This window comes from Saimiri boliviensis, chromosome 15, assembly GCF_048565385.1.
Source record: "Saimiri boliviensis isolate mSaiBol1 chromosome 15, mSaiBol1.pri, whole genome shotgun sequence".
Lineage (NCBI taxonomy): Eukaryota > Metazoa > Chordata > Mammalia > Primates > Cebidae > Saimiri > Saimiri boliviensis.
Window position 1 is genome coordinate 53,536,606 of NC_133463.1, and position 26,232 is coordinate 53,562,837.

A 26,232-nucleotide genomic window follows, 5' to 3' on the forward strand; every position below is an offset into this window, starting at 1 on the left:
GTTGTATTTTCTCCTTGTTGATATACTTATCCACATGCATTGCATTGTTTTAATCCAAAGGATTTTGGTTTTAGCTGCCCAGTAGAAAGATTTGTAGCCTTTTCAATGTTGAATTTATCCTGAACATTTTACATTTATAGTTCACTGAAATTTCCTGATATGCTTTATCATAGGTTAGAATTTGGAATCTGACCCAACGGAAATGTATCCGTACAATACAAGCACATGAAGGCTTTGTACGAGGAATATGTACTCGATTTTGTGGGACTTCTTTTTTCACTGTAAGTATAATACCATTAGGTGATTAAATTTGATCAACGTATATAAGAATCATCTAATTGAATACGTTTTTCAAGTTTATTTGTTCCTAGGCCCTTTTGGAGTTTCACAATGCAAAATATCTTACTAAAACCTTGAAAATTACTAGTTTTCTTCACGTAATTCAGCCATCCCTTTACTTTTTGACTTTTTATAAATAATTGCTTAACATTATAAACTAATATTCTGTTGACCACAGAAGTGGAATTAATGGGAGGTGAGTCTAGAAAGAGTTTGACTTACTCTGGAGGATTTTTGATGCTAAGATGAGTAATTTGTGCTTCCATTAGTCACATAGTATGGAATCATCGAAGTTTTGTGCCTGCGTGTGGCAACATATACGGAACATAAAACTTACTATCTGTTTTTAAATATATAGTTTGGTGGCATCCAGTACATTCATATCATTGTGCAACCATAACCACCATCCATCTTCAGAACTTTTTTATCTTCTCCAGCTGAAACTATAGTCATTAAACAGTAACTCCTCATTCCCCTCAGTCCCCAGCCCCTGGTAACCATGATTTTACTTTTTGCCTCTGTGATTTTGACTATTTTGGGTACTTTATATAAATAGAATCCTATTTTAAAGAATCATACTTTGTGTATGTGAAATAAGCCTTTAAAAATTTTTTTGGAAATAAGCCTTTCACGTCTGGCTTATTTTACTTGACATAATTGTCTTCAGAGTTTATCCATGTTGTAGCACATCAGAATTTCCTTTTTATGGCTAAATAGCATTCTATTGTATATGTCACATTTTGTTTATCTGTTCATTCATCAATGAGCATTTGATTTGTTTCCACCTTTCAGCTATTGTGAATAGTGTTGTCATGACCATTGGTGTACAGATACTAATTCAAGGTCATTCAAGGTTTTTTTTTTTTTTTTTTTTTTAACAAGGGAACGACAAAATATGAGCTGTGCTTTGGGTTGATTCAATTTGACAGCAATGAGTGATCAGTTTGAAGGCCGTTTTAATAGTTTGGTAGGCAATAATAAGAGGTTACCTTATTATGGAGACTGAAACTAGAAAACAGTGGTTGGATTTAGAAACACTTTGGAGGATTGACAGGTTTGACAACTGAGAGGTACCTGGGAAGATAGTAGTTCCTGTTACAGAAATGGGAAAGTCAGGAGTATCAGCAAGTTTGGAAGAGGGTGGGAATGGGAAGAATATGATGTGACAAACTGACTGCTACTGGGCTGTTCAAATGCAGTTGTCTATCATACCTTTAAAAATGCAGGTCTGGAGCTTAGGAGGGAGGTCAGAGCTAAACTTGGCATCATCAATATGAAAGTAATGATTGAAGCCCTAGTAAGGCATCGTTGTGAGGAAATGAAGAGGAAAATATAGAAATACAAAGATGTCAGGGAAGTAGCCTTGGGAATTGCCCACCTCTGGGAAGTGGGAAAACTCTGGGAGTAGCCAAAGAGCTCAAAGAGTCTATGAATGAGCATAGTGTTCCAGGAGGAAGGAATAGTCAGTTGTGTGAAGTACTACAAAGAATAATGAAACATGAAGACCTAAGAAAAACATTTTAGTAATGTAGAGATGTAAAAAATAGGAGTTAAAGATATGTAATTCTAGTCTTTCACTTCTAACACTGTTAGTTTGGTGTAGGTCTTTTCAAGTGTTTTGACCTATCTATACAACAGTTTTTGTATATATGTACTAATCAGTCAAATAGATCTTCCTTATTCTTTATTCACTGCTGACATTTTAAAAAACAGGTTGAACTGATTTATAAAGTGTAGGTTGCAATACAGGTTAGTTGGGTGCAAAAGCCAGATTGCAAGAGAATAATAAGGGAAGAGAAGATTTCTGGGAAACCTGATAGCTACAGATTGAAAGATTGTCACGTGAAAAAGAAAATAGACTAATTTGTTGCTCCACAGAGAAGCACTGAAAATAGGTGTTAATGTTAAAATATTTGGTTTTGGTATGAGAAAAACTTATTTGCTGTCAAAAAACAGACTAGGTAGGCTACCTTGCAAAACATTCATTTACTTTTCACCAGAGGGGTGCAGATAAGGTACCTGACCCTGCGAGCCCAGTGTTGTGCAAGGAATTGGGTGGCAAGTGGGAGTGGATGGCAGCTATGGCTGCTTCTACTTGGTTATTCTTTTGGTTATATTGATTAATATCTCAGCCACAGGATTTAGTGCATTTTTTAAATGCTCAAAATTAATAAAGGCTCATTGCAGCATTATTCACAATATCCAAGATATGTTATCAACCTAAAGTGTTCAGCAATAGATGAATGAATTTTTTTAAAGAGCACACACACACACACACACACACACACACGGGCACACACACATGCGTGCGCACACAGGCACGCACACACATGAATACTATTCAGCCTACAGAAAGAAGGAAATCCTGTCACTTGCAGCATCCATGAATGAACCTGAAGGACGTGATGCTGAATAAGCTAGGCACACAAAGATAAATACCACACGATCTCACTTGTGTGGAATCTAAAAAAGCCAAACTCATAGAAATGGTGTGAAATGGTCATTACTAGGTGCTTTGAGGGAGAGAGATTGGGGAGATGTTGGTCAAAAGAGACAAAATTTCAATAGATGGTATGATTATTGTACAACACGGTCATTATAGTTAATAACAATATGCTGTCTTCTTGACAGTTGCTGAGAGTATATTAAATGTTCAAAATAATAAGTATGTGAGGTAATAGAGATGTTAGTTTGATTTAGTCATTCCACAGTGTCTACATATATCACAACACAATGTTGTACATCACAAATATATATAACTTTTATTTGTAAATTAAAAACATTAACATTTTAAGAAATGGTAAAGACTGTAAATGTTTCATGTTCACCACTTGTTTCCCCCACTTTTTTTTTTTAAAGAGACAGGGTCTTGCTATGTTGCCCAGGCTAGTGTCAAATTCCTGGGCTCAAGCCTGTCTCAACCTCCCAAAGTGCTGGGATTACAGGCATGAGTCACCATGCCCAGCTCATTGTTTCTCCCCTTTTAAAAAAAAAAACATATTTGAGTAATGTGTGCTTTGTCAGAGATAAAACACATGTGAAAACTACTTGCTTGTTCAACTTTAACACTTAATGTTTTTAAAAAATTTAGTAGAGTGTGTTGTAAAAGATTAACTTTTATTATGTAAACTTCACTAAGATATCACAGTTTGTAATACCAACAGTGCCTTCTTCAGCTTAACCAGCCTGCAGATGAGATGTTCTAGCCAGTCATGTATTCTTCTTCTTTTTTTTTTTTTTTTTTTTGAGACGGAGTTTCGCTCTTGTTACCCAGGCTGGAGTGCAATGGCGCAATCTCGGCTCACCGCAACCTCCGCCTCCTGGGTTCAGGCAATTCTCCTGCCTCAGCCTCCTGAGTAGCTGGGATTATAGGCACGCACCACCATGCCCAGCTAATTTTTTGTATTTTTATTAGACACAGGGTTTCACCATGTTGACCATGGTTGGTCTCGATCTCTCGACCTCGTGATCCACCCGCCTCGGCCTCCCAAAGTGCTGGGATTACAGGCTTGAGCCACCGCGCCCGGCCGCCAGTCACGTATTCTTGTTTGGCTACTCATTTCTATAAAATGAGAACACCTTTCTCAGAATCGGTGGTCTGTTGAGGCTGGTTCTCAATAGACTATAGAGCAGCTTGGTCATTTACAAGGAAGTTCAGTCTTGAGCTTGCAGACACTGTCAGAAACTTGATGGAGGGATTTTGTCTTCGGAAACCAGATGCTCAGAGACACAGTTTTATCCTGTATTATATATGTGCTAAAATATCTCTTTGGGTCAAGCCAGATCAGTCAAAATCTGGGTACCTAGATTACATCTTACATTCTCCCAATATGATCAGGTTTCTAGAACTGAGTTTTGATATAGTGCCAGTGGCTCAAATTCAGAATTGTTAATAAGATATAGCCCTATTAAATACTTTTTGTCTATTATAAGGATGTTGTTAAGGTTTTTGTTCATTGGCATCCTCAACAAAAGACATCCCTATCTAATCTTAGTACCAAAACCTTTCCTGATCACTTATCTGTTCTCATCTCATGGGCACTGTAAAGTGTTTTGCAGGAAGTGTTTTCCTTTTTTAATTTGCTGTAAGAGCTATATTCATATTCTTCCCATGGATAAATATACCTTTGTTAATTTTTTTTTATCAAAAAGTGGATCTAGATTATATCTAATATATAAATGTAAGCTTTTCAGTTAAAACTAGCAGTTTGGTATATATGCAGTTATACAGTACCACATAGGTGACTTTGTTTTCAACCTCAGAGCACATTATATGTTCTGTTTTGTAGTCTTTTTCACCTGATAGCTTAAACATGTCTCCCAAATACCCATGTCTAAATTACCCTAGTTTGTTGCTTTGCCTTGATTTGGGCTAACATGCCAACAGTTCTGCTCACTGTTGCTTTTTACTATTTGTGCAGCTGTCAGCCCAGTGAAAAGACTAACTATGTCTTTACTAACATTAATTAACATAGTTTTGACCACATGGACCCTGAAAAGTTCTAAGGGTCCTCCAGAGGCCCAGAGTTCACAGTTTGAAAACCAGTGACTTAGTAGTTTCTGCAGTTCATGCAGAAAAGGGCTTTATCTATTTCAATATTATAACAATGCCTTCTATCTAGTATTTTCATGTTTTTCATTTTTTACGTTTAAAACTTTCTGGAATTTTCATGTAAGGCATCAAATTGGCTCAAACTTTTTAAATGACTAACCTGATATTACAATACCATTTTTTTTATAATCCATGTTTTCTCTAAGTTGAAATGCCATGTTTATCACACTATGTATGAACTAACTTGTTCTTGACTCTTGTTCCTGTTTGGTTCTTTTGCTCTACTTACACTATTATATTTTTAATTTTATATACTTTATATATTTATCACAAATCTTTTTTTTTTTTTTTGAGACGGAGTTTCGCTCTTGTTACCCAGGCTGGAGTGCAATGGCGCGATCTCGGCTCACCGCAACCTCCGCCTCCTGGGTTCAGGCAATTCTCCTGCCTCAGCCTCCTGAGTAGCTGGGATTACAGGCATGTGCCACCATGCCCAGCTAATTTTTTTGTATTTTTAGTAGAGACGGGGTTTCACCATGTTGACCAGGATGGTCTCGATCTCTCGACCTCGTGATCCACCTGCCTTGACCTCCCAAAGTGCTGGGATTACAGGCATGAGCCACCGAGCCCGGCCTATCACAAATCTTTACTAAAACAAAGTGGGATAAAAATGCATCAGTAAGTATAATACTGGAATGATATAGTATGTTACCTTTTTTAAACAAGATACTTATAATTTGATATATGTCTTGGCAAGTTTTAATTTATAACTGTTCATTATCATCATCATAATAAAACAAATATTTCTAGGTTGGTGATGACAAAACTGTGAAGCAGTGGAAAATGGATGGGCCAGGCTATGGAGAGGAGGAAGAGCCATTACATACAATATTAGGAAAGGTACAAAAGTAAATTGACTAATAGCTTGCCTATTAAAATTCTTCTCTTTTATTTAAAATTATTTTATAGCTAAAATTTTCAAAGGGGGAAGAAGACACAAATAAGAAATGAAAGACATTAGTCTGTAATCATTGACCCCATTGCATTTAAGCAATATTTAGTGCAGTTAAGGTCGTTCGAAAGAATTTTAACAGTTTTTTTGGTATTCATTGTGGTAGAGTTTGATTTCTGTTTTTAGCTAGAGAATGCAATGAAATATTTCCTGTAGCAAGACCATAGCGGAAAAGATAGAAGTTCAGAAAATGCTTCAGCTTGTCTGGTTTGTATCATCATAGAACTAATACAAAACTCAGAATTTATTAAAAAATCCTTTAGGAAATGAAAAAAATGTAATAGTATAATGCATCATGTATAAATCTTATTAACGTTTCTACCAAATTATTCTGCAAATCAGATGATGTGGTTTAGTTTTAGCTTAAGTATAATTTAGAACATTTGGCCTATCCATGTTTTATAATGTTTACATTTTTATATTAAGCAGACAATTCCAAAATTAAATTTAATCTTTAAATTAAATATGCATTTTAAAAATCACTTTGTCATTTCAATATTATGGTTAGTATATAATATTTAGGTTCTTCTTTAGATTCCAAGAAGTTCTACATGTTCTTAAAGGGATGGGGAATGGGGTATGAGTATGAGGTAGAGATAATTTGTAGTTGGAAACACATTAGTAATTTCTAAAACAAAATTGGTTTCATTCTTAAAATGTCTTGTCTCTTTATGGTGTTTCCCCCTTTAAGTAAAGATTTCAAAGAAGTTTCTTTGTGAACAGAATTTTTCTCAAAAAAATGATAGTGTGGTTAAGTATATTTAAAATATTATTCTGCAGATTTGAATTCATAATGAAAAAAAAACCTCTTCGTAACAACCTTTTTGCTTTAAAGACAGTGTATACTGGGATTGATCATCACTGGAAAGAAGCTGTTTTTGCCACATGTGGACAGCAAGTAGACATTTGGGATGAACAAAGAACTAACCCTATATGTTCAATGACCTGGGGATTTGACAGTATAAGTAGTGTTAAATTTAACCCAATTGAGGTAATTTTTTTTTTTAAGTATGTTCTGCTTTTTGTTTCCTTATTATTGCTTAATCATATCAGTTCTGTTTAGAAAACTTTTGAATGTGTGATGGAACCATCTGAATTTTTATGGTGTTTTGGCATTTTGTCAGTTTTCCTGATTGTGTCTGAGTTCTGATACCTTTGCTCAAATCTCAACGTGTTTTCCAGCAATTTAGTCTCTGATACTAGAATTAAGCATTGTTAGAGGAGTGGTATATGCATTTGCACATTGGGGTAAAATTCAAGCAAATATAGTCCTGTTTAACTTTAGTTTTATTCATGCCTTCAACCTCATGTTTCATAGATTATGTCATTGTACACTTAAGAAAATGTTAATTTTTCTAATCCCCTTGAAGGTCAGAAGAAGGAGCATTGGGTATCATTTTGTCTGTTTGTAATTGGTAAGGTACCAATGCTTCATAAAAACATTTGTGATTATAATTGAACTGCATGGTAATTAGTTATAGTTATATTTTCTTTGTTCAAAAGTCTGAATTGTGAATCCCAGTTCCTCCAGGCCTAAGGGAAGAGTTGGGGATTGGCTACTACATTTTGTCTATTCAGGTCTGAGTTTAGGAATGGTGGCTGTCCTCAAGGCCAAGGTAGCCCTTGGACTCAACCTAATAAAAGGTACGAAGTAAGGTTAAGTCAAAATAGCAAGGTATAAAATTGTTTGTATGATGTATTGGAAAATGAGATGCTGCAGTGCGATGTGAGGTTGGCCTTGAGGTATTGCTGAGAAGTCAGAGGACACTCTTCGTGCAGCTACCACATGCCTACACACACACTTTGTAGAGAGGCCACAGGTCTAGAACAGGTTGGCAGACTACAATTTGTGAGCCACGTGTGGCCCACTGCCTGTTTTTGTAAATAAAGCTCTACTAGAAGAGAGCCGTCTTCTTTTGCTTACATATTGTCTGTTGCTGTGTTTGTGCTATGATGGCAGAATTGAGTAATTGCCACAGAAACCATGTGGCTCACAAAGTCTAAAATACTTACTCTCTGGCCCTTTGCAGAAAAAGTTTTCTGATCCCAGGTCTGGTATCTGTCTCTGTTATCTTTCTCACTCTATCCTCCATTTTCCTTCCTTACGTTCTTGGTTGTAGAAGAGAGAGATGGCATGGAAAGGCAGCTGCCTTTGCAGAGCGAGGCCAAGGTGATACTGACCAGAAGCAAGCTACAAACATAAGCAAGTTGTAGGAATATTTTATGTCCTACCTGGTGTGAAGCAAAGCCAAACTGTTTCCTGTAAACGTGCCTTTTCATTGTTTCACAAGAGAAAATTTTCTTTATTTCTTTATAAAGTGAGATTAATTATATCTCCCAGTGTACTTCATAGGTTTGAGTGTGAAAGTTGATAACATATGAACATTTTTTAAAAATGTGATCAAATTTAAGATGGTGATGGTATTACTTATTAAACTTGGGTCTTACTATTTAGAAGAACAAAAAAATCTTTTGCTTTTCTACTTTGGTAAAACATCTGTGTCAGAAGAGCTAATTGCCAATTCTAAAATCATAATTATGAGGGATGACCTAGTGACCATGTTTTGCAAACTTGCCTGTGTAACAGCTGTATTTGTTCAGCTGTGTTTTAAAAAAATTATTATTAACCTTATGAACTTAGTGGTAAAAGTAAGTGTTATACATGTCTCTTAATTTATGTTATACTTAATGGAAAGGGCATGTTGCTGTGAACAAATGGAGTGTATTTGTATTTGTCTCCTCTAATCATTAATAATTAATTTTTTCTTAAAATATTAAAGCCTAGAATTCTGGTAAAGCCAAAAGTTTATGCTGATCATTGGCACATTTTACAGTGTGAAAATGTGTGAAAGTTGGCATTTGGTCAAGATAGATTGTTTTGCTTTGTTCGGATCAAAGTCTTTCTTTTGAGAAATGGAACCTGGTCAGACCCTGAGGTGCCATAATGAGAATCCAAGAAAGGTTGAGGGACCTCACTAGGGGAAGTCTCAGAAATGCAGCCATTAAGACAGCAGGCTTTCAGAAAGGACTAAGAGGAAATCACAATCGTAACATTAGCTTTATGATGTGTTATTTGAACTGTGTACACACAGTAGGAGGAGTTAGCTGGCCATGCAACTATTTAGTAAGTAGCCCTTCTTGCTGCCCCCATACTTGGAATAGGAAATAATTGTAGGCAGATGCCAAGAATTGAGAGTGTCAGGACCATGAGTGAGGAGGAATGATGATAAAAAGAGAAGAGTTCAGGGATCCACTGGATGATAGAGGGCTTATTTTTACTTAATGCCAAAGGGTTATATAAATACCTTGCACGTTTATAACTGACTTATAAGTAAAATAATTAGAAAAATTGTTAAACAGTTGGACAAAAGACAGGCCTAATTTATACAGAGAGTTAACAAACAATTTTTTAACTACTAATGAAACAATAAATCTATATAGCTAGGAAATACTGTCCTTCAGATATTAACTTGTAAATGACACTACCCAGTCATTTACAAGTGCTGCCCAGTTGCATTAAAATAGATGTATTCCCACATAGTAGTGTATAGTGATACAACTTTTTGGAAAATAATTAGACCTAAATATCAAAAGCCATAAAATTGTTCATACCTTTTGATTCAGTAATGTCACTCTTGAAATTTTATCCTAAGGAAATAATTCAGAGGAAGAGCTAAATGTTAGGAAATGTTTATTGAAGTATTACTTATAATAGTAAAAAACAGGAAACAAGTCTTAAGTTGAAGAATGGATAAGTAAAATGCTTTATTACAAATTAGGACACAGTATTATCTGTGCATTATCACTGACATCTAAAATATATGCATGGGGTCTGGGCGCGGTGGCTCATACTTGTGATCATAGCATTTTGGGAGGCTGAGGTGAGTGGATCACCTGAGGTTAGGAGTTCAAGACTAGCCTGGGCAATATGGCAAAACCATGTGTCTACTAAAAATACAAAATGTTAGCCGGGCATGGTGGTGCACCCCTGTTATCCCAGCTACTCCAGAAGCTGAGGCCCGAGAATTACTTGAACTGGGAGGTGGAGGTTGCAGTGAGCCAAGATTGCGCCCTGTACTCCAGCCTGGGCAACAGAGCAAGACTGTGTCTCTAAATAAATAAATAAACAAAATGCATGGAGATTTTATAATGAAAATACTTGGTTTAAGTTGCTGAGTTTATGGATGATTTATTGTACCATCTTAAAATTGACTTTGTTTTTTTAACATGTATATTAAGGGCAATTAAATCATTTGTTCATTGAATGGACGTTTGCTGCCAAGCCTGGCTCTTAACTGGTGATTGTTATACTTGTTTTTAGACATTTCTCTTGGGAAGTTGTGCGTCTGACAGGAATATAGTACTATATGATATGAGGCAAGCTACTCCTTTGAAAAAGGTGAGTTTCAGTTTTGACTTTTGGTTTATACAGTTGGCATTATAGTCCTCTGTAAATAGAGTGACTAAAAATATGCCCCAAATATTTTTTCAGAATTAAAAATCTTTTTTTCATACAGATGTTCTTAGAACCCTCCATGATAGTCGTGTTCTTTTAGCTCCCCGTAGCTATTTAGAGACTCTTGCATTTCTACTAGTTATTGTATCCTAGTCATCATCCTTATGTCTTCCATAATGCCAGTGTATTTTAGGCATCTAATTAATACTTACTGAATTGAAAGTTCTTAAAGGTATTACATCTTATTACTTAACAGTGTAATAATACTTCAAGCCCCATGATTATCCTATAACATGTACAGTATTTTATTCTAGGAAGTTTTAGAACTCATTCACATATCAGCTTTATTTGTTCAGTTACATGCTGATCAGTACTAGTTCGACATTTAGGCAAGCACTATCCTGATCAAAGTAACAGATTTCCTAACAATTCTAAAGTAGTAATTTCAGGACTTAGATGTCAAAGCTAATAATACAACCTTAACCTAACTCTCAAGAGAGAGAGAAATATTGTCTGTAAGTAAGGAAAAGAGTACCATCCTAAAAAAAAGGTTAAAAAGTTTATTTGGGGTACTAGAATTTTGAGTGACAGAAAGGGTTGGACATCATTCATATGCCACAAATCTGTTGTCATAGTCCACATACAAAAGAAATGCTTTTAATACTTGCGTTTGTTATTCCTAAGTAATTTTTATAATGGGTAATAAATTCAGAAATATTAGGAGATTACATTCATTGAAGTTTGAAATAAATATGATAATCTTTCCAAAGTACCACTTTTGTCATTTCACTCATTCTTGTGATTTAATGAGAAGATCCTATATGAACTTTGGTCTTAGACTTTAAGCAGGTAACCTAATCTGTGTTTCTCCTGTAAAATGGTGGCATTGATAACTATCTTGCAGCCCTTTGGTGAGAATAAAACATGATGCTTTAAGCATTTAGCAGGGCTAACATGAGGTATTTTAATAAATGATCATTTATGCCCCCTCCCACCTACTTAATACTCACTCTGATTTTTTTTTAAATTTAGTTTATTTTTCATTACTGTTGCCTCCAGCTTTGCACATTCTCAGTTTTTAATGGTGCTCGATTAATTTTAGGTTAAAAAAAACTGTAGCCTGACTTTTAAGGTGCTCTGAAATCTGGTTCTAGTTTGCAATTCATTTATTTCTTGTAGTCGGTAAGGTAACATTGAATTGGAGTTTGTCACATGTAGAGATTGTTAGACACTGCTACTTTCAGTTGTTTCTTTGCTCCGTCTGCTAGTCTATCAATGTTTCTTTTATCCTTTCTCTCATAAATGTAGTAGTTCTGAATCAGGGGTTGTAGAGGGTTGCAGGTACAGCTTTGGGAATGCAAGAGGGACATTTAGTGGGAGGTCCCTGAGAGGCAAAACATCCTACGGTAGATATTCACAAAAAAAGATAATCTTGCTCAAAATGCCAATAGTGTTCCCATTGAGAAACACTAAATTACTGGTCCTTCACAGGTCAGTACAAATCATACTTGTCTTTTGAAACAGTTCTTCTCTACATTAACCCTAAGCTCACCATTAATTTTGCCCCTATCTTGATACTTAGTCATTTGTTACTTTATTGTTTATATTTTAACTTTTATTATGTGTCTCATTTTTCTGATTAAACTATAAGTTGTTTGAGATTAGGGGATCAGCAGTTAAGCATTTCTGTTTTTATATTTACTACTCTGCCTGGGTATTCAGGAAGCAATTACTGATTGATTTCTCTTCCCATTGCACTTAGCTGAGTACTATACACATAATAGGTGTTTATGAAATATTTTCTTAAATTAGTGGGGACCAAAAAAAGAAAGGAAGTGGGAAATTTATCCATTTTAGGGGTAATTCATTTCATGGTAATGTGATAGCATATGCTTCCTTTCTCAGGTTATCTTAAACATGAGAACAAATACAATTTGTTGGAACCCTATGGAAGCTTTCATTTTTACAGCAGCAAATGAAGATTATAAGTAAGTTTCCCTCTTTTAAAAACTTGTGTATTTCTATCAGAAATGGCTTAATTGAATAAGTCTTACTAATAAAATATGTACCACTAGGTAGCTATACCTTTAAATATAAGTTCGAAAATTGTCATTTGTTTAGCTTTAAAATGTTCCAAATTGGAGAAGAACTTCTTAGAAAAATAATTATTTTCTTAGTATTTAAAATGATGTAAACCAGGGACAGTAAACAACTAGTGGACCAAATGCTTTCTGTTACCTGTTTTTATAAAGTTCTGTTGAACTGGCCATACCCATTTACTTATGTATTGGATATGACTACGTTTGTGATATAATGCCTGAGTTGAAGAGTTGCAGCAGAGACCTTATGGCTCACTTGGCTGAAAATGTTTACTATTTGGCCCTTTACAGAAGATGTTGGCTGATCTTTGATGTAGATTCTATAGGTAATGACTGAACCATACATGTTTTAATGGAAGTGAAAGTATCTGCCTGCAGTGTTTGTATTGCAGTGAGTATCAGGTAGCTGATACTCATGTAGTCATGTTATCAGCTATCACGTTTCAATAAGATGAAAGAAAAATTATAGTTATCTTTTCAGTATTAATATAAGGCGGGTAGGACATGTTTGTTATCCCCTTTTCAAGATATTAAAGCAGGGAGATTAATCTCTCCATGAGGAAAGGGTGTCTTATCTTTTTTTTATCCAAAGCGTTTATTATAGTGCCATGCCTTTGATAGGTTCTTAATACATGTTTTTTTAAGAAAGTGAAAGTTTGTTGGTGGATTGAACTTTAGATCTTCTGTATTGTTTTACGTTCCACTATATAGATTTGAAAGCAAAAACGTAGATTAGCTCATAAAAGGATTTCTTTTAGGATGTTTTAGTAGTTCCAGATAAAAACATTTTTTATGACTTTCTACTAAAAAGAAGTTCAGTCCAGGAGTTTGAGGTTCAGTGAGCTGTGATTGGGACACTGCACTCCAGCCTGGCCAACAGAACAAGACCCTGGTCCATAAATAAATAAATAAATAAAATAAATAAATAAATAGAAGCTTACTTAGACTCTCATCAACTAGCAATACCAAACCACAGTAATTGAAACTTTTTTTAAACCTTTATTGATGTTTTGAAATTTAAGTGGCATTGTTCCAGTTAAAGGCAATAAAAGACAAGAGTAATACAGCATTATTGTGACCAACCTTATGAGGGTTTTTAAAGAATGTTCTAATAAGCTATTTTAGCAAGATATCTTTTTTCAGAGTATCATGGAATTTCTCATTTCTTGCTTTGAGAAGAATTACATATGCCACCTGAAACAAAGAGCATATCCTTTATAAGTGACTGTTAGAGTAGAACAATTGCTCTTTCTTGAAAATGATCTTGCTTTTGTATCCCTTTTCTATATTTGTATGTTTTTCTTTTATTGCCTTTTAGCTATTCTAATCATTCTGAATTAGAACCTAAGTTCAACTCTAGGCCGACCAGTAATTACTGTATAAACTTGTCATTTAAAATAACTCTGTACCATAGTTTCAACATCTGTAGGAGGGTTAGAATACATGATCCCTAATTAATCCTATAATGTGGAACTTTGTTTATTTAAATATTTTCCATCTAAACAAATTTGCATGCTTAGAATTGGAATTCTTATCATTTTTCCCATGTAGAAATAAAGCAACTTACTAAAAAACACTTTGCTGGAACAAAACAATGCTGGTTGAAAACCACTGCTCTTAGGCAGGAGCTGTAAAGCAGTTGCCAATACATCTTACTACTGGTAACATTAAATTTGATCATTTGGTTGGGGTGGTGCCTGCCATGTTTTTCCACTAAAGATTACTACTTTTTCCTTTTGTAATTGTTATATATCTTTGCTGAGATACTTTGAAACTATGTAGATACCCTCTTCTCAAACTTACACTTACTAATCTTAGCATCTTCAAGGTTTTTATATGACGAACTTGGTCACAATAATGCTATCTTTACTCTTGTCCATTGTTCATGTGGGCTCATTTGAAGCACTATTCTTTTAGCTGTTAGATTAAGAATTGTTGGATCTTGAAACTCATGAAGTCATTGTTTTTACCAATTGTGCATAAAATATAGTCTTCTCATTTTGATACACCATTTGAAAGGCTGTGTTTACTCTTGTATATCACCAATAGGAGTATAAATTAGTGCAACTTTGTTGGCAGTGGTTTGGCAACTCAAATCAAGCCTTAAAAATGCTCATGCCTTTAGACTTAACAATCTTACTTGTAGGAATCTGTCCAGATTTAATTGAATCTGCCTCATTCAGTTAAAGATTGAATGCTAAAAATCCAAACATTGGGATTTTATTAAGCATTATTTATAAAAAAAAATTGAAAACTATTAAGATATAGGGAAATAAATTATTTGAATTATATATGTAGCCATTAAAATCTTTTCAAAGATTGTTTAATAACATGGGTAGTGCTCATTAATATGCTACATGAAGTATCAGAATATAAAGCTATATATAGTTATTTCAGTTTTATTAAAAATATGTATTTAAATAGTATGGTGAAAAGGTTTTTAAAAAAATTATGCTGCAGTAAATAATTGGCCTCTGGGTAGTAGAATTAAGGCTAATTTTTGTACTCTGTACTTTTTTGAAATTTCCACATTTTCTACAATGAGATTTATAAGGAGGAAAATGTGTTGGTGTATATGTAAGTGGAGTCTTAAGGAATCATAAAAAACTTGAAATTTTTCCTTATCCCCCACTTGCTTGTGTACGGCATTGAGCTTTTTGTTTAGATGTGCATTGTTTTGCTAATGGGTCTTATTTTCACTGGTATCTTTTAGTACTGCATGTGGCATCTTTCTAGAAATGTGTGTCAAATATTTAAAATTCTTTTACAGTTTATATACTTTTGATATGCGTGCACTGGACACTCCTGTAATGGTCCATATGGATCATGTATCTGCAGTCCTTGATGTGGATTACTCTCCTACTGGGAAAGAGTTTGTGTCTGCTAGTTTTGATAAATCTGTTCGAATCTTTCCTGTAGACAAAAGTCGAAGCAGGTATGTGCCTACCAGTAAGCCATTTATATTTATACGTCACTTAACAATGGGGATACATTCTGAGAAATTAGTTGTTAGCCTATTTTATCATTGTGTAAACATCATAGAGTGCACTTAAAACTAGATAGTATAACTTGCTGCACCCTTAGGGTATGTGATCATATGGTGTAGCCTGTTGCTCCTGGACTGCAAATCTGTTCAGCATGTTACTGTGCTGAATACTGTGAGCAGTCGTAACACAGTGGTATTTGTTTATGTAAACATATCTAAACATAGGAAAAGTATAGGAAAAATCCATTATTGTAATCTTGATGGACCACTGTTGTATATGCAGTCTATCATTGACCAAAATGTCATATGACTATTTTTGTTTGATTTTTCTTTGTCCTGATTATTATTTATCTTTTCTGAGAGTGTACCTAAAGTTTAATAAAGTTTTTTGCCCCAATACAGTTTAAGAAAAATTAATAATAATATACCTTACATTTCTTATTTTTTACTTATTCAAATCCAACTCTATATAACAAAACAAAAATTAAAAAAGAAATAAAAGTAAGTTTAAATTGTCAAGACTGTTATCCCTCTGTTTTACTTTAGTAGGTATATGCCTTGGTTGATCGAGAGGTAGGAGATTTGAATACTCAGCTGTCCCATAGTCTCATGTGTGTGTCTAATTCTGTAAGCACATTGAGTATGATTCTAATGTTTAAGATTTGTTTTGTGTTATTTTGTACAGTTTGGCTCTTTACTACATATTATGTTATTAAATACAGTATTTATACATCTATTAAATACATATTTTTGTATAGAGGTGGTTTACAGAAAATGATGGCATTTTTAAGGAGTTTGCAAGGGGAATTTTGTCCTTGATTTTTTTGCTTTACAGACTGACTTTAAAACTTAAGTTCTATATAAGATACAGCCCCCTGTGTAGTGAATTATGGTTTACAAAGAGCTGTTATACATATTGCCATTGTTTCTTAGTAATGCTTTAGATGTGTCCTGGAAGCATGCATAAAATAAATCCAAATAAATGGAAATAATTTTTCTCAAAAAATTATGAAAATTCGAGGATTATGGTCATAGCCAATCTACTTATCTAACTCTTTGCTGTTTTACTTGTGATATTTGTCTTTTTCCATTGTAATTTGAGGAAGCCATATTGATTTCTAAACCATGTATCATCATTGATTGTCAGCAGATAATTGTCATCATCACTGTTTTATCTGATTATGTAGGTGCTTGAGTTAGAAGCATATTGACAGGAGTGTTCTGATGGCTTCGATCTTTATTTCATTTCTGTTGTAGAGCTCCTACGATGTGTTTCTGTGTGACTGTTGCTTCCTTTCTGCCTTGATGTTCTCCAAATTGTCATAAATGGTTTCCTGGGATTATTCAGTTAGGCCCAAAGCAAGACTTTTAGCTTCCATTTTTCTCACACCTCTGGAAAATGTTGAGAATCAAGAGAATGTGGTCCTCCATTATTTCTTGGCACCACAACTTACAAAGGTGGTAGTGTAATATATTCCTAACATGGTACATAGCAGACACAAAGAATGAGAAGAGAACAAATTAAAAAATGAGACTGTGTAGGTACCTATGATCCCAAGGGCCCACCAGCTGAGTTCAGGCTATATTACTACAAAGCTAGTGTAGACAGCTAAATGTAGGTCTAGCCAGAAAGCTCACGTTGTTCCAAAATTCTGTAAAAGCGTTCTTGTATTTCAATTCCAAGGAATTATCTCCTGATGTCATTTGGAGATTTTGTAATCATAGTCTTAATATGTGTTACATCCTATTGTGTTTCTGTTCCCTCTGATATTTGCCTTTATCTGTTTGAAAGCTAGTTCTAATTTGTTTCTATGGTTTGTTCTCTATCATTATAAACATCAAATAACTCATGCTTGGGTGAATAACCTGTATTTCAAAAATATTTTTCTTTAAAGGCCTTAAAATGGCTAACACATAGTATTTTTAAAGTAAATTTTGAGTAAAGTTTTTAAAACTACAGTTAAGTCAGTGTTTGAAAGTAGGCTTCTGTTGGAATTTCATTCAATATTTAAGCAAACAAAAGTGTTCACATGGAAAAATCAGTGTGACTACGTGTAAAAAGGATTTAAGCCTTTAAAAATGTATTTATCTCCTAATAGTAGAACTTTTAGTGAGCTCAATAAACCTAGCATATATACAGACATAAACATATTTAGAAGTTAAGATCTCAGCATAGTTTACCATTAAGGAGGATTCTCAGTTATTTAAGTGACTAACCATTGGATTTGACTGGTCTACTGCATGAACAGATTATGTTTAATGGTTACAGAACCCTGATTGAATTTCCCTACTTTAAACGCATTTTACTGCTGGAAAAAAGGGTCTTTTAAGTATGTAGAAATTATAAGAAATGAGTCTTCAAAAGCAGAGCATTGAGGGGGAGAAGAAAAAGCAGTCTGTCTCATCTAGTTTTCATTTTAATAGGACATTCTTTTTAACCGTCCCCCACTTTTAAAAATAAATTTCTTACAATTAATCAAAGTGCTTAAAATATACCTATCAGAGGCCGGGCGCGGTGGCTCAAGCCTGTAATCCCAGCACTTTGGGAGGTTGAGGCGGGTGGATCACGAGGTCGAGAGATCGAGACCATCCTGGTCAACATGGTGAAACCCCGTCTCTACTAAAAATATAAAAAATTAGCTGGGCATGGTGGCGTGTGCCTGTAATCCCAGCTACTCAGGAGGCTGAGGCAGGAGAATTGCCTGAACCCGGGAGGCGGAGGTTGCGGTGAGCCGAGATCGCGCCATTGCACTCCAGCCTGGGTAACAAGAGCAAAACTCCATCTCAAAAAAAAAAAAAAAAATATACCTATCAGAAACAGTGTAAAAGACTAGTTTTGTGAGTATACTTGAGAGTTTTGTTGTTTTTTTTTTGAGATGGAGTCTCGCTCTGTCACCAAGGCTAGAGTGCAGTGATGCTGCAATGGCTCACTTCAGCCCCTCTCTCCTGGTCCAGTGATCCTCCTACCTCAGCCTCCTGAGCAGTGCCACACCTAGCTAATTTTTAAAATTTATCATTAGTAGCAATGGGGTCTCCCTATGTTATTCAGGCTGGTCTCTTAACTCCTGGGCTCAAGTAATCCTCCTACCAAAGTGCTGGGATTACAGGCGTGAGCCACTGCACCTTGCCTACTTGAGAGATTGTTTATAGATATGAATTATAGTTGGTTTAGTCACTCTGTTTGAGCTTTCTTTTACTGTACACAGTTTACTGAGCCTGTTTCCTTCCTCTTTATATGGTCTGCATTTTGAATAATATAATCCAGATACAGAAAATTTTTTTCTCCAGAAGTTTCATCTTATTCTTTCTGACCTTGTATTTTACTTGCTTTTTAATGCCCTCCTTAACACTTACCAATATAGTATCACCTGTGAATTCACCTAGCATGTTTCACAGCCTTTCCAAATAGGTATGATATTTTATATCTCCATTTATTAAATGATTCTTACCTCAACTTATCATCTGTAGCCCTCCCTTTCTTTTCACACATGTAAATCATCAATTCACTTTAATTAAGCTTTTTTTTTTTTTTTTTTTTTTTTGTTTGAGACTGAGTCTCACTCTGTTGTGCAGGCTGCAGGCTGGAGTGCAGTAGCGCGATCATAGCTTACTACAACCTCTGCCTCCCAGGTTCAAGTGAATCTCCTGCCTCAGTCTCCATAGTAGCTGGGATTATAGGCATGCACCACCATGCCCAGCTAATTTTTGTATTTTTAGTAGAGATGAGGTTTCACCATGTTGGCCAGGCTGCTATAATTAATTAAGTTTTTAAACAATTTAACCAAAACAAAAATCTGACATTAGAATCAACATATCAGGAGGTTCTCTTTGAAGATCACTGCATTTCTTTCTTTTCAGCAAAATGAAGGGGGAAAAAGTGTGTTGACCTGAATTGATTTGGTAGGGAGAAGGGGCCTTTTAAGAGAAAGTCCTTTCTTATTGTTACACAATTGCCTCAGTTGAGCATCATATTTTATTTGCATTTTATACGTTCAGTTATTCTGTGAACTTTTCTGTACATCTGGTTTTGCTTCGTTTGTTCATATTTATTTCTCTTACTAGAAAATAAGTTCTCTGAGAGCAGAAACTTGTTTAATACCCCAGCACATAGCATAGAACCTTGTTAGTTGAGTTCAATAAAAATACATTGACAAGAATTGGAATTTTTATTTTATACTCCTATAGGACTTGAAAATGGTATCCTGATACTTAATAGGCAGTGATTACTCAAAGAAAATCTGCAGAAAAATCCAAAGGGTTTTAACTTAATTCCTTTTCTATAGGGAGGTATATCACACAAAGCGAATGCAACATGTTATCTGTGTAAAATGGACTTCTGACAGCAAGTATATTATGTGTGGATCTGATGAAATGAACATTCGCCTATGGAAAGCTAATGCTTCTGAAAAATTGGGTGTGGTAAGATAACTCATTTTCTTTTATTGTCATAAAGCTGATTGATATTTTTACATTGTGAAACTTTATTTGAAGTACTTTTAGATGTTTTGATCAAATTGACATAGCTGTAAAATAAGTTAGCAATAAACTGACAAGGTTGTATTGATAATTATTTGTTTCGCTCTGGTCTATTATTTTAGACACCGTACATTCAAATTGACATTTAAGACCTTCAGAATACCTTTGTTAATTCAGATGTTTGAGAGTATTGAGTCTTTTTGGTTCTTTGTGTTTTCTTTGAGGTAGGGACAGAAGATGCAGGAACTAGAAACCTGGAACTTAGAGCTCGTTATCTCTTTTGTTAGAGAAATAGTCATCCAGCAACTCAAAGGCTGCAAGTTCCCGTGAGATCTTTTAATATCAGACAAAATGGAACATTTAATAAGCACAGAAAGCTTAGACTTTAAAGAAGATTCCATGAAAAAAAAAAAAAAAAACAGGTGTTATCATTGGCTGGTTACCTCTGGAATATAGGATTATGGTTGATTTTGTTTTGTTCTTGATGTTTTTCTAAATGTTCCGTATTTTCTATAAGAAACATACAGAGTGTTTATGTCAGAAATAAATATTCAGTGTAAGAAGGAAAGCATTAGTGTGAATTATTTTCTACTTAGCTCTGGTAGGAAAATCAAAGACAATTCTGTTTTAAGTTTAATGATTGGTAAATACTGCATTGTGCCTAGGTCTGTCATTAAATGTTCCTCTAAATCGTATCATCCTTAACATTTGTTAAACAAAGGCTAGTTTTTATGAAATTAGATACTTAGTTTTTCTTTTATGTTTCACTATGTTTAACACACCAACACACCACCCTACCTACCCCCAAAATTTGAGCGAGTGATTTAGGGAAGATCCAACTCAGTGGTCCTTAGGGCCCTTCTCCTTTAGCACTGCCGCTTTCTACTAGGTGGCATCTATCTACATGGCAGGTATGTTGCCTAAAAGAGCTAGTGTTACTAATACAACCTTGTAAAGTACAGAATTACATTGGAAGTTTTTGTTGCATATCATAAAAGTTTAAGTTTGGGGGAAAAGGGTGCTTTCTAACTTTGTTATACTGAAGCAAAACACACTATTCATTAAGATACCAAAATGTGTATTTTCAGCTTACATCACGAGAAAAAGCAGCCAAGGATTATAACCAGAAACTGAAGGAAAAATTTCAGCATCATCCTCATATAAAACGTATAGCTCGTCATCGACATCTACCAAAATCTATCTACAGCCAAATTCAGGAACAGCGCATCATGAAAGAAGCTCGTCGACGGAAGTATGTTTTGAGGCATTTGCCTCTATCTCATTACCCTTTTCTGACTTCTCTCATCTCACCACAAACCAACAAACAACTACCATTCAAGGGAGTAGTCTACATGCTATTATTGTACATGAGTGATGTATTTGAAGACTTCTACAGAAGGCCTTTTTTTTCTTTTCCCAATAAAGGGGGAAGCAATGACTATCCGAGAATGGGAGAATTTCCATTACCTATTTTTAAGAATATGTTTAAAGGACAAACAATGAAAATGAATTACCAAAATAAGAGAATACTTTTGCTCATATTAGAATACTATTATTGTAAATAACATTTTAAAAAATAATTTCTGATATAGTTGGAATTAAGAGAGCTTGTGTATTTTCCAAGTTAAAGAATGCAAATAATTAATCCATAGGGCTCTTAAGTAAAATTTTTCTAATGTGCTTTATTAATAACATGTGACATCTGTCTTTTTTGGTATAGAGCAGAGCTACTGCCACAAATAGCAGAACTATTTCACCATTTCCCCTGTGAAATATTCTTCTCTTTGAAATACTTGAAGTCATGCATGAAATTCTAAGAGTTTTTTTTTTCAATTAGACTATACAGATGGCTATCATTTTTCTGTCTTTGAGTAGATATTACAGTAGAATCACTTTTAGAAATTTTAGTTACTGTGGCAGGTTTTTGTTTTTTTTTTTAAACTTAGTAAAGGATCCTGTTAGGTAAATAGGATAAGAAGCAATTAAGTAAGTAAAGTTGATTTCTTGGTACTAGCTCCCTTTTACCTGTTCTCATTGTGAAAATATTTTTTTTAATATGTGTTTTTCCAGTGAAGGAAAATGCTTTGATTTTTCTGAGAAAGTTTTCTTTAAAATGAGTTCTCATATACTTGCTTATATTTTGTATATTTTGTTTATTTCTAGGGAAGTGAATCGTATTAAACACAGCAAGCCTGGATCTGTGCCAGTTGTGTCAGAGAAGAAGAAACACATAGTGGCAGTTGTAAAATAATTGGTATTCCTGACAATCCTGATGTATAATTATTTTTTACTTTTGATTTGAGAACTCTACAAATAAAAGTATGGGGACTAGATTAATTGCAAACATTTTAGTTATATGTGTAAAGCTTTATTATTGCTTCTTTTAGCTACCCTGAAAAATGATCCTTAAAGGTGGCCTCATTGATAAGATTTCTGTTTTATCCTTCATCTGCGTTGTTCTTTCATTGAAGAATACAATATTTATAACTGACTCATTTTTTCCTGTTTTAATTACAGATATACTTACTTTCTCTCCGATCTATTATCGTAGACACTGTACATTCAAATTGAAATTGACATTTAAAATCAAACAACTCGGCTGGGTGTGGTGGCTCACACCTGTAATCCCAGCACTTTGGGAATCTGAGGTGGGCGAATCACCAAGTCAGGAGTTTGAGACAAGCCTGATCAACATGGTAAAACCCCATCTCTACCAAAAATACAAAAATTAGCTGGATGTGGTGGCCTGTGCCTGTAACTCCAGCTACTAAGGGGGCTGATGCAGGAGAATCGCTTCAACTCAGGAGGCAGAAGTCACAGTGAGCCAAGATCACGCTACTGCACTCCAGCCTTGGTGACAAAGCGAGACTCCATCTAAAAAAAAAACCTCTGTTATCTTTAATGTTACTTTGAATAATGATTGCAATGATATTTTTCCTGTGATTCTACATGACATTTAGAAGAATGATGTCAACTTTTTATAACTGCATTATGTCTAGTGCTTTAATTATATTTGGCTTTTTGACTCTTTCAAAACGATCAACCTGCATTTATATAACTTTTATAAATAATATTATAATTTGGGTCAAGTTAAAATAATAAAACTTCCTTTCAGCATAGAAACTTTGGCCCATTTTTGGTAAATAATTTTCAATCTCACTAAATCCTAAATAGCTTTATGTCACATAGGGTTTTTTTTTTAAATCATCAACTGAGTTAACTTTATTATAAATATGTATAAACCCAAATTTTAGGAAATTTTAAGAAGATATTTTGAAATCCAAAGAAAAAAATTTGTTGTTTAAGAATACAGTTACCACTCTGTATCTGTGGGAGAATGATTTTAAGACCTACCATGGATGCCAAAATCGCAGGAATACCCATCACCTTGGTATTAAATGGCATAGTATATGCATATAACCTCTGCATAGCCTCCCAAATACTTAAAATCATCTCTAGATTACTTATAATACCTAATACAATATAAATGCTAAATAAAGTAGTTATACTATATTGTTTAGGGAATAATAATGAGGAAAAAAGTGTACATGTTCAGTACAGATGCAGTTTCTTTTTTCCAAATGCTTTTGAGCCACAGTTGATTGAGTCTGGGTGAGGAAGCCACGGATATGGAGTGCTGACTGTATCTGTCATTTAGAGGAAAAATGTAAAGTGTGCACGGGAATGATAAAGATCAAAATCTGAAGAGTGGGAGGAGGATGCAATCAGGGTTCAGTACACAGGAGATCTTAACTCTTTTGGTAACATTTTATTTCTTAAGCTGTATGTTTTTCTATTTCTATAATGCTTTCTTAGATATCTGAAATATGTTTTTTCTTAAGGCTGGTAAGGGATCAGCCATAGCTTTTAATTCTGATGATCTGTTTTTGCTGGTTTTTTTTGGAAACTGAATTTTGTGCTTGTTGCCCAGGCTAGAGTACACTGGCACAATCTCAACTCACTGCAACCTCCTCCTCCCAGGTTCAAGCAATTCTCCTGCCTTAGCCTCCCAAGTAGCTGGGATTACAGGTACCTGCCACCATGCCCAGCTAATATTTATATTTTTAGTAGGGACTGGGTTTCACCATGTTGGCCAGGCTGGTCGCGAACTCCTGACCTCAGGTGATCCACCCACCTCGGCCTCCCCAAAGTGCTGGGATTACAGGTGTGAGCCACCACACTCAGCCTGATGATCTATTGTAGGACTCAAATTACTTGATTTATAGGGTGAACCAAGTTCTCTTGTACACCTGTATTGCTGTATTGGGTGTGGTTTCAAAGAAAACCTGCAAATACTGATCCATAAATGTGAGCTGTCAGTTTGAGTCCTTCAGGAAGCAGATGACTAGATGGGATTAGACATGCAAGAGATTTATTGGAGGGACTCAGTTGTGTAGGATAATGGAGAGGGAGTAGGATAGGCAGGAAGAGTCTTCAGACTTCCGTAAACCTAACACCAGTGATAAGAGAAGGAAGGAAGGAGGATTGGGTAGGAAGAATCTCAGACTGTTGGTGCAGTTCTACAAAAGGTTGGGCCAAGCTGATGGGGAGTCCTTGAGCCAGAGTTGCCAGCCGCAGGAGTTCATGTTGTGCAGGAATGGGCCAGCACTCATATTGTCACTCTGCCGTCAGTGGCAGGGAGCCCTGGGACCTTGTACTGAATGCAGTGGTGCATCCAGCGGGTGGCAGCTAGGATTGCCAGTCAACTGGGCTTCCTATAGTGAGGTCTCTTGAAGAAATTCTGAGCAGCACATTTCTAGAGTTACCAAGGTTGACCTTTTTGCACCTTACAGATTTGTCTCTTCTTACAGGTTTTGGGAGGAACTCCTCCATGGTTCCATGCACATCTCTTGCAAGGTGGAAGTTGATCATGTGATCAGTAGCCCTTTTCCCTGAAGGACCACAACATATACTTATCCTCTGTCTTCCACTGCAATTTTTGAGCAGCTTATAATTAATAAAGGGGAAATAATTCCAGGTAGGAAAGCAGTTTCATTAAGCAGCAATATGTTACCTTTATAGGCACTGAGAAGTAGCCTAACAGGAAAGAGCATCCTCCTGTTACAGCCTTCCCTTGAATAATCAATTCTAGTTACTCAGGCCAGTTTTAAAGTGATTTACAAAGTTGGATAGAAGTTCACCTTACTTTTTTTTTTAAAACGTTTCCCTTTCACCACTTCACTTTGATCTTTCTCTTTTTCTGCTTTTCCTGCTCATGTTTTGGCTCATCTAAAATCTGAGTGTACCTTAGCACAGTTTATATGTCATCTAAAAAAAAAAATGAATGGACTGTACCATGGTGTTTGCTTGGCATCTTGTCAGGGCATTTGGTAGTAGTGCCTTGAAGTTGTTCTACCTGCTGAGTCACTGGCAGAACTACCTCCTGCTACGACCTGTGGTTTCCATAGTGATGTCTCAGTGACTTTGACACAACAGAACCCGACTGGTTAAAGAACTGAGTTGTTTTCTATATAATTCAAGTTTTTTGCTCATCTAGAAATGGGAGCATGATTTTGATCATTTGGAATTGCAACTTTACTAGAAAAAATCTTATGGAATGAAATGCACAGATATGTTTTAAGGACTAAGGTTGTTAGGGTAGAATCCTGGGGAAGAAAATAAGGATGGTGGCAACCTGAAAGGGTTACTTAAGTAGATAAAGAAACGCAAGTAAATACAAACGATGTATAGTGGCCCTTCGGGTAAGAAAAGTTACATCGAAGGCCTAGTTAAGTCTTGCCACTTGGTCACTGTTATCACCCTTCTCTTTGATGGACTCAGAGAAAGCAGGTTGCTGTGCAATCTGTTCTCTTATAATCCCCATTCATCATCGTATTTTTAAAGAAAAGGAAGGGAAAAGACTGAAGGATTATCATGGGGAAGAAGAGTTAGGAAATCAAGACATCTTGTTCTTAGGGAACATTCATGGTCAGCTTGAATATTTGAGCAATACATTCAAAATTGATTGCTACCCAGTGAACGTCGGTAATGCATACAGAGTCTGAAAGTCCCATATTAGAAAATACCAAATCAGTACTTAATTGGAGTGACAGGGATTTTGAAGTGTGTATCAGTGTTTTCCGGTTTTGGGATATTGTGACATTCCTAATAGTGCTAATGATGCATACATTTTAAAGTAAACATTGTTTGCTTTTATTCCCTTCCTTTGAAATTATTTAAACAGATTAAGTCAGGGCCAAGAACTTGGATGAATTAATGATTTATTGAATGAGCATTTTTTCATTTATTCAACATGTATTCAGTCCCTGCTAGGTGTGTATGTTTTTTTTAAGTCAAAGGCAGTACCAGCTT

General features: G+C 35.2%; 2 protein-coding genes across 2 annotated transcripts in view; both read left to right on the forward strand.

Moving 5' to 3' along the window:
- The window catches only part of DCAF13 (DDB1 and CUL4 associated factor 13), a 27,340-nt gene extending 5,076 nt beyond the window's left edge, over positions 1 to 22,264 (forward strand). Inside the window, 9 exon segments of the mRNA XM_003945210.4 lie at positions 174 to 281; positions 5,702 to 5,791; positions 6,739 to 6,894; positions 10,225 to 10,302; positions 12,265 to 12,347; positions 15,229 to 15,393; positions 19,728 to 19,863; positions 21,009 to 21,172; positions 22,084 to 22,264. Of these exon segments, the coding sequence (XP_003945259.1) occupies positions 174 to 281; positions 5,702 to 5,791; positions 6,739 to 6,894; positions 10,225 to 10,302; positions 12,265 to 12,347; positions 15,229 to 15,393; positions 19,728 to 19,863; positions 21,009 to 21,172; positions 22,084 to 22,171 (1,068 nt within the window). The 3' untranslated portion in view covers positions 22,172 to 22,264.
- The window catches only part of RIMS2 (regulating synaptic membrane exocytosis 2), a 730,833-nt gene continuing 726,687 nt past the window's right edge, over positions 22,087 to 26,232 (forward strand). Inside the window, exons 1-2 of the mRNA XM_074387016.1 lie at positions 22,087 to 22,174; positions 24,732 to 24,898. The gene's annotated coding sequence lies outside the window, so the exon portion shown is untranslated. The remainder of the gene's footprint in view (positions 22,175 to 24,731; positions 24,899 to 26,232) is intronic.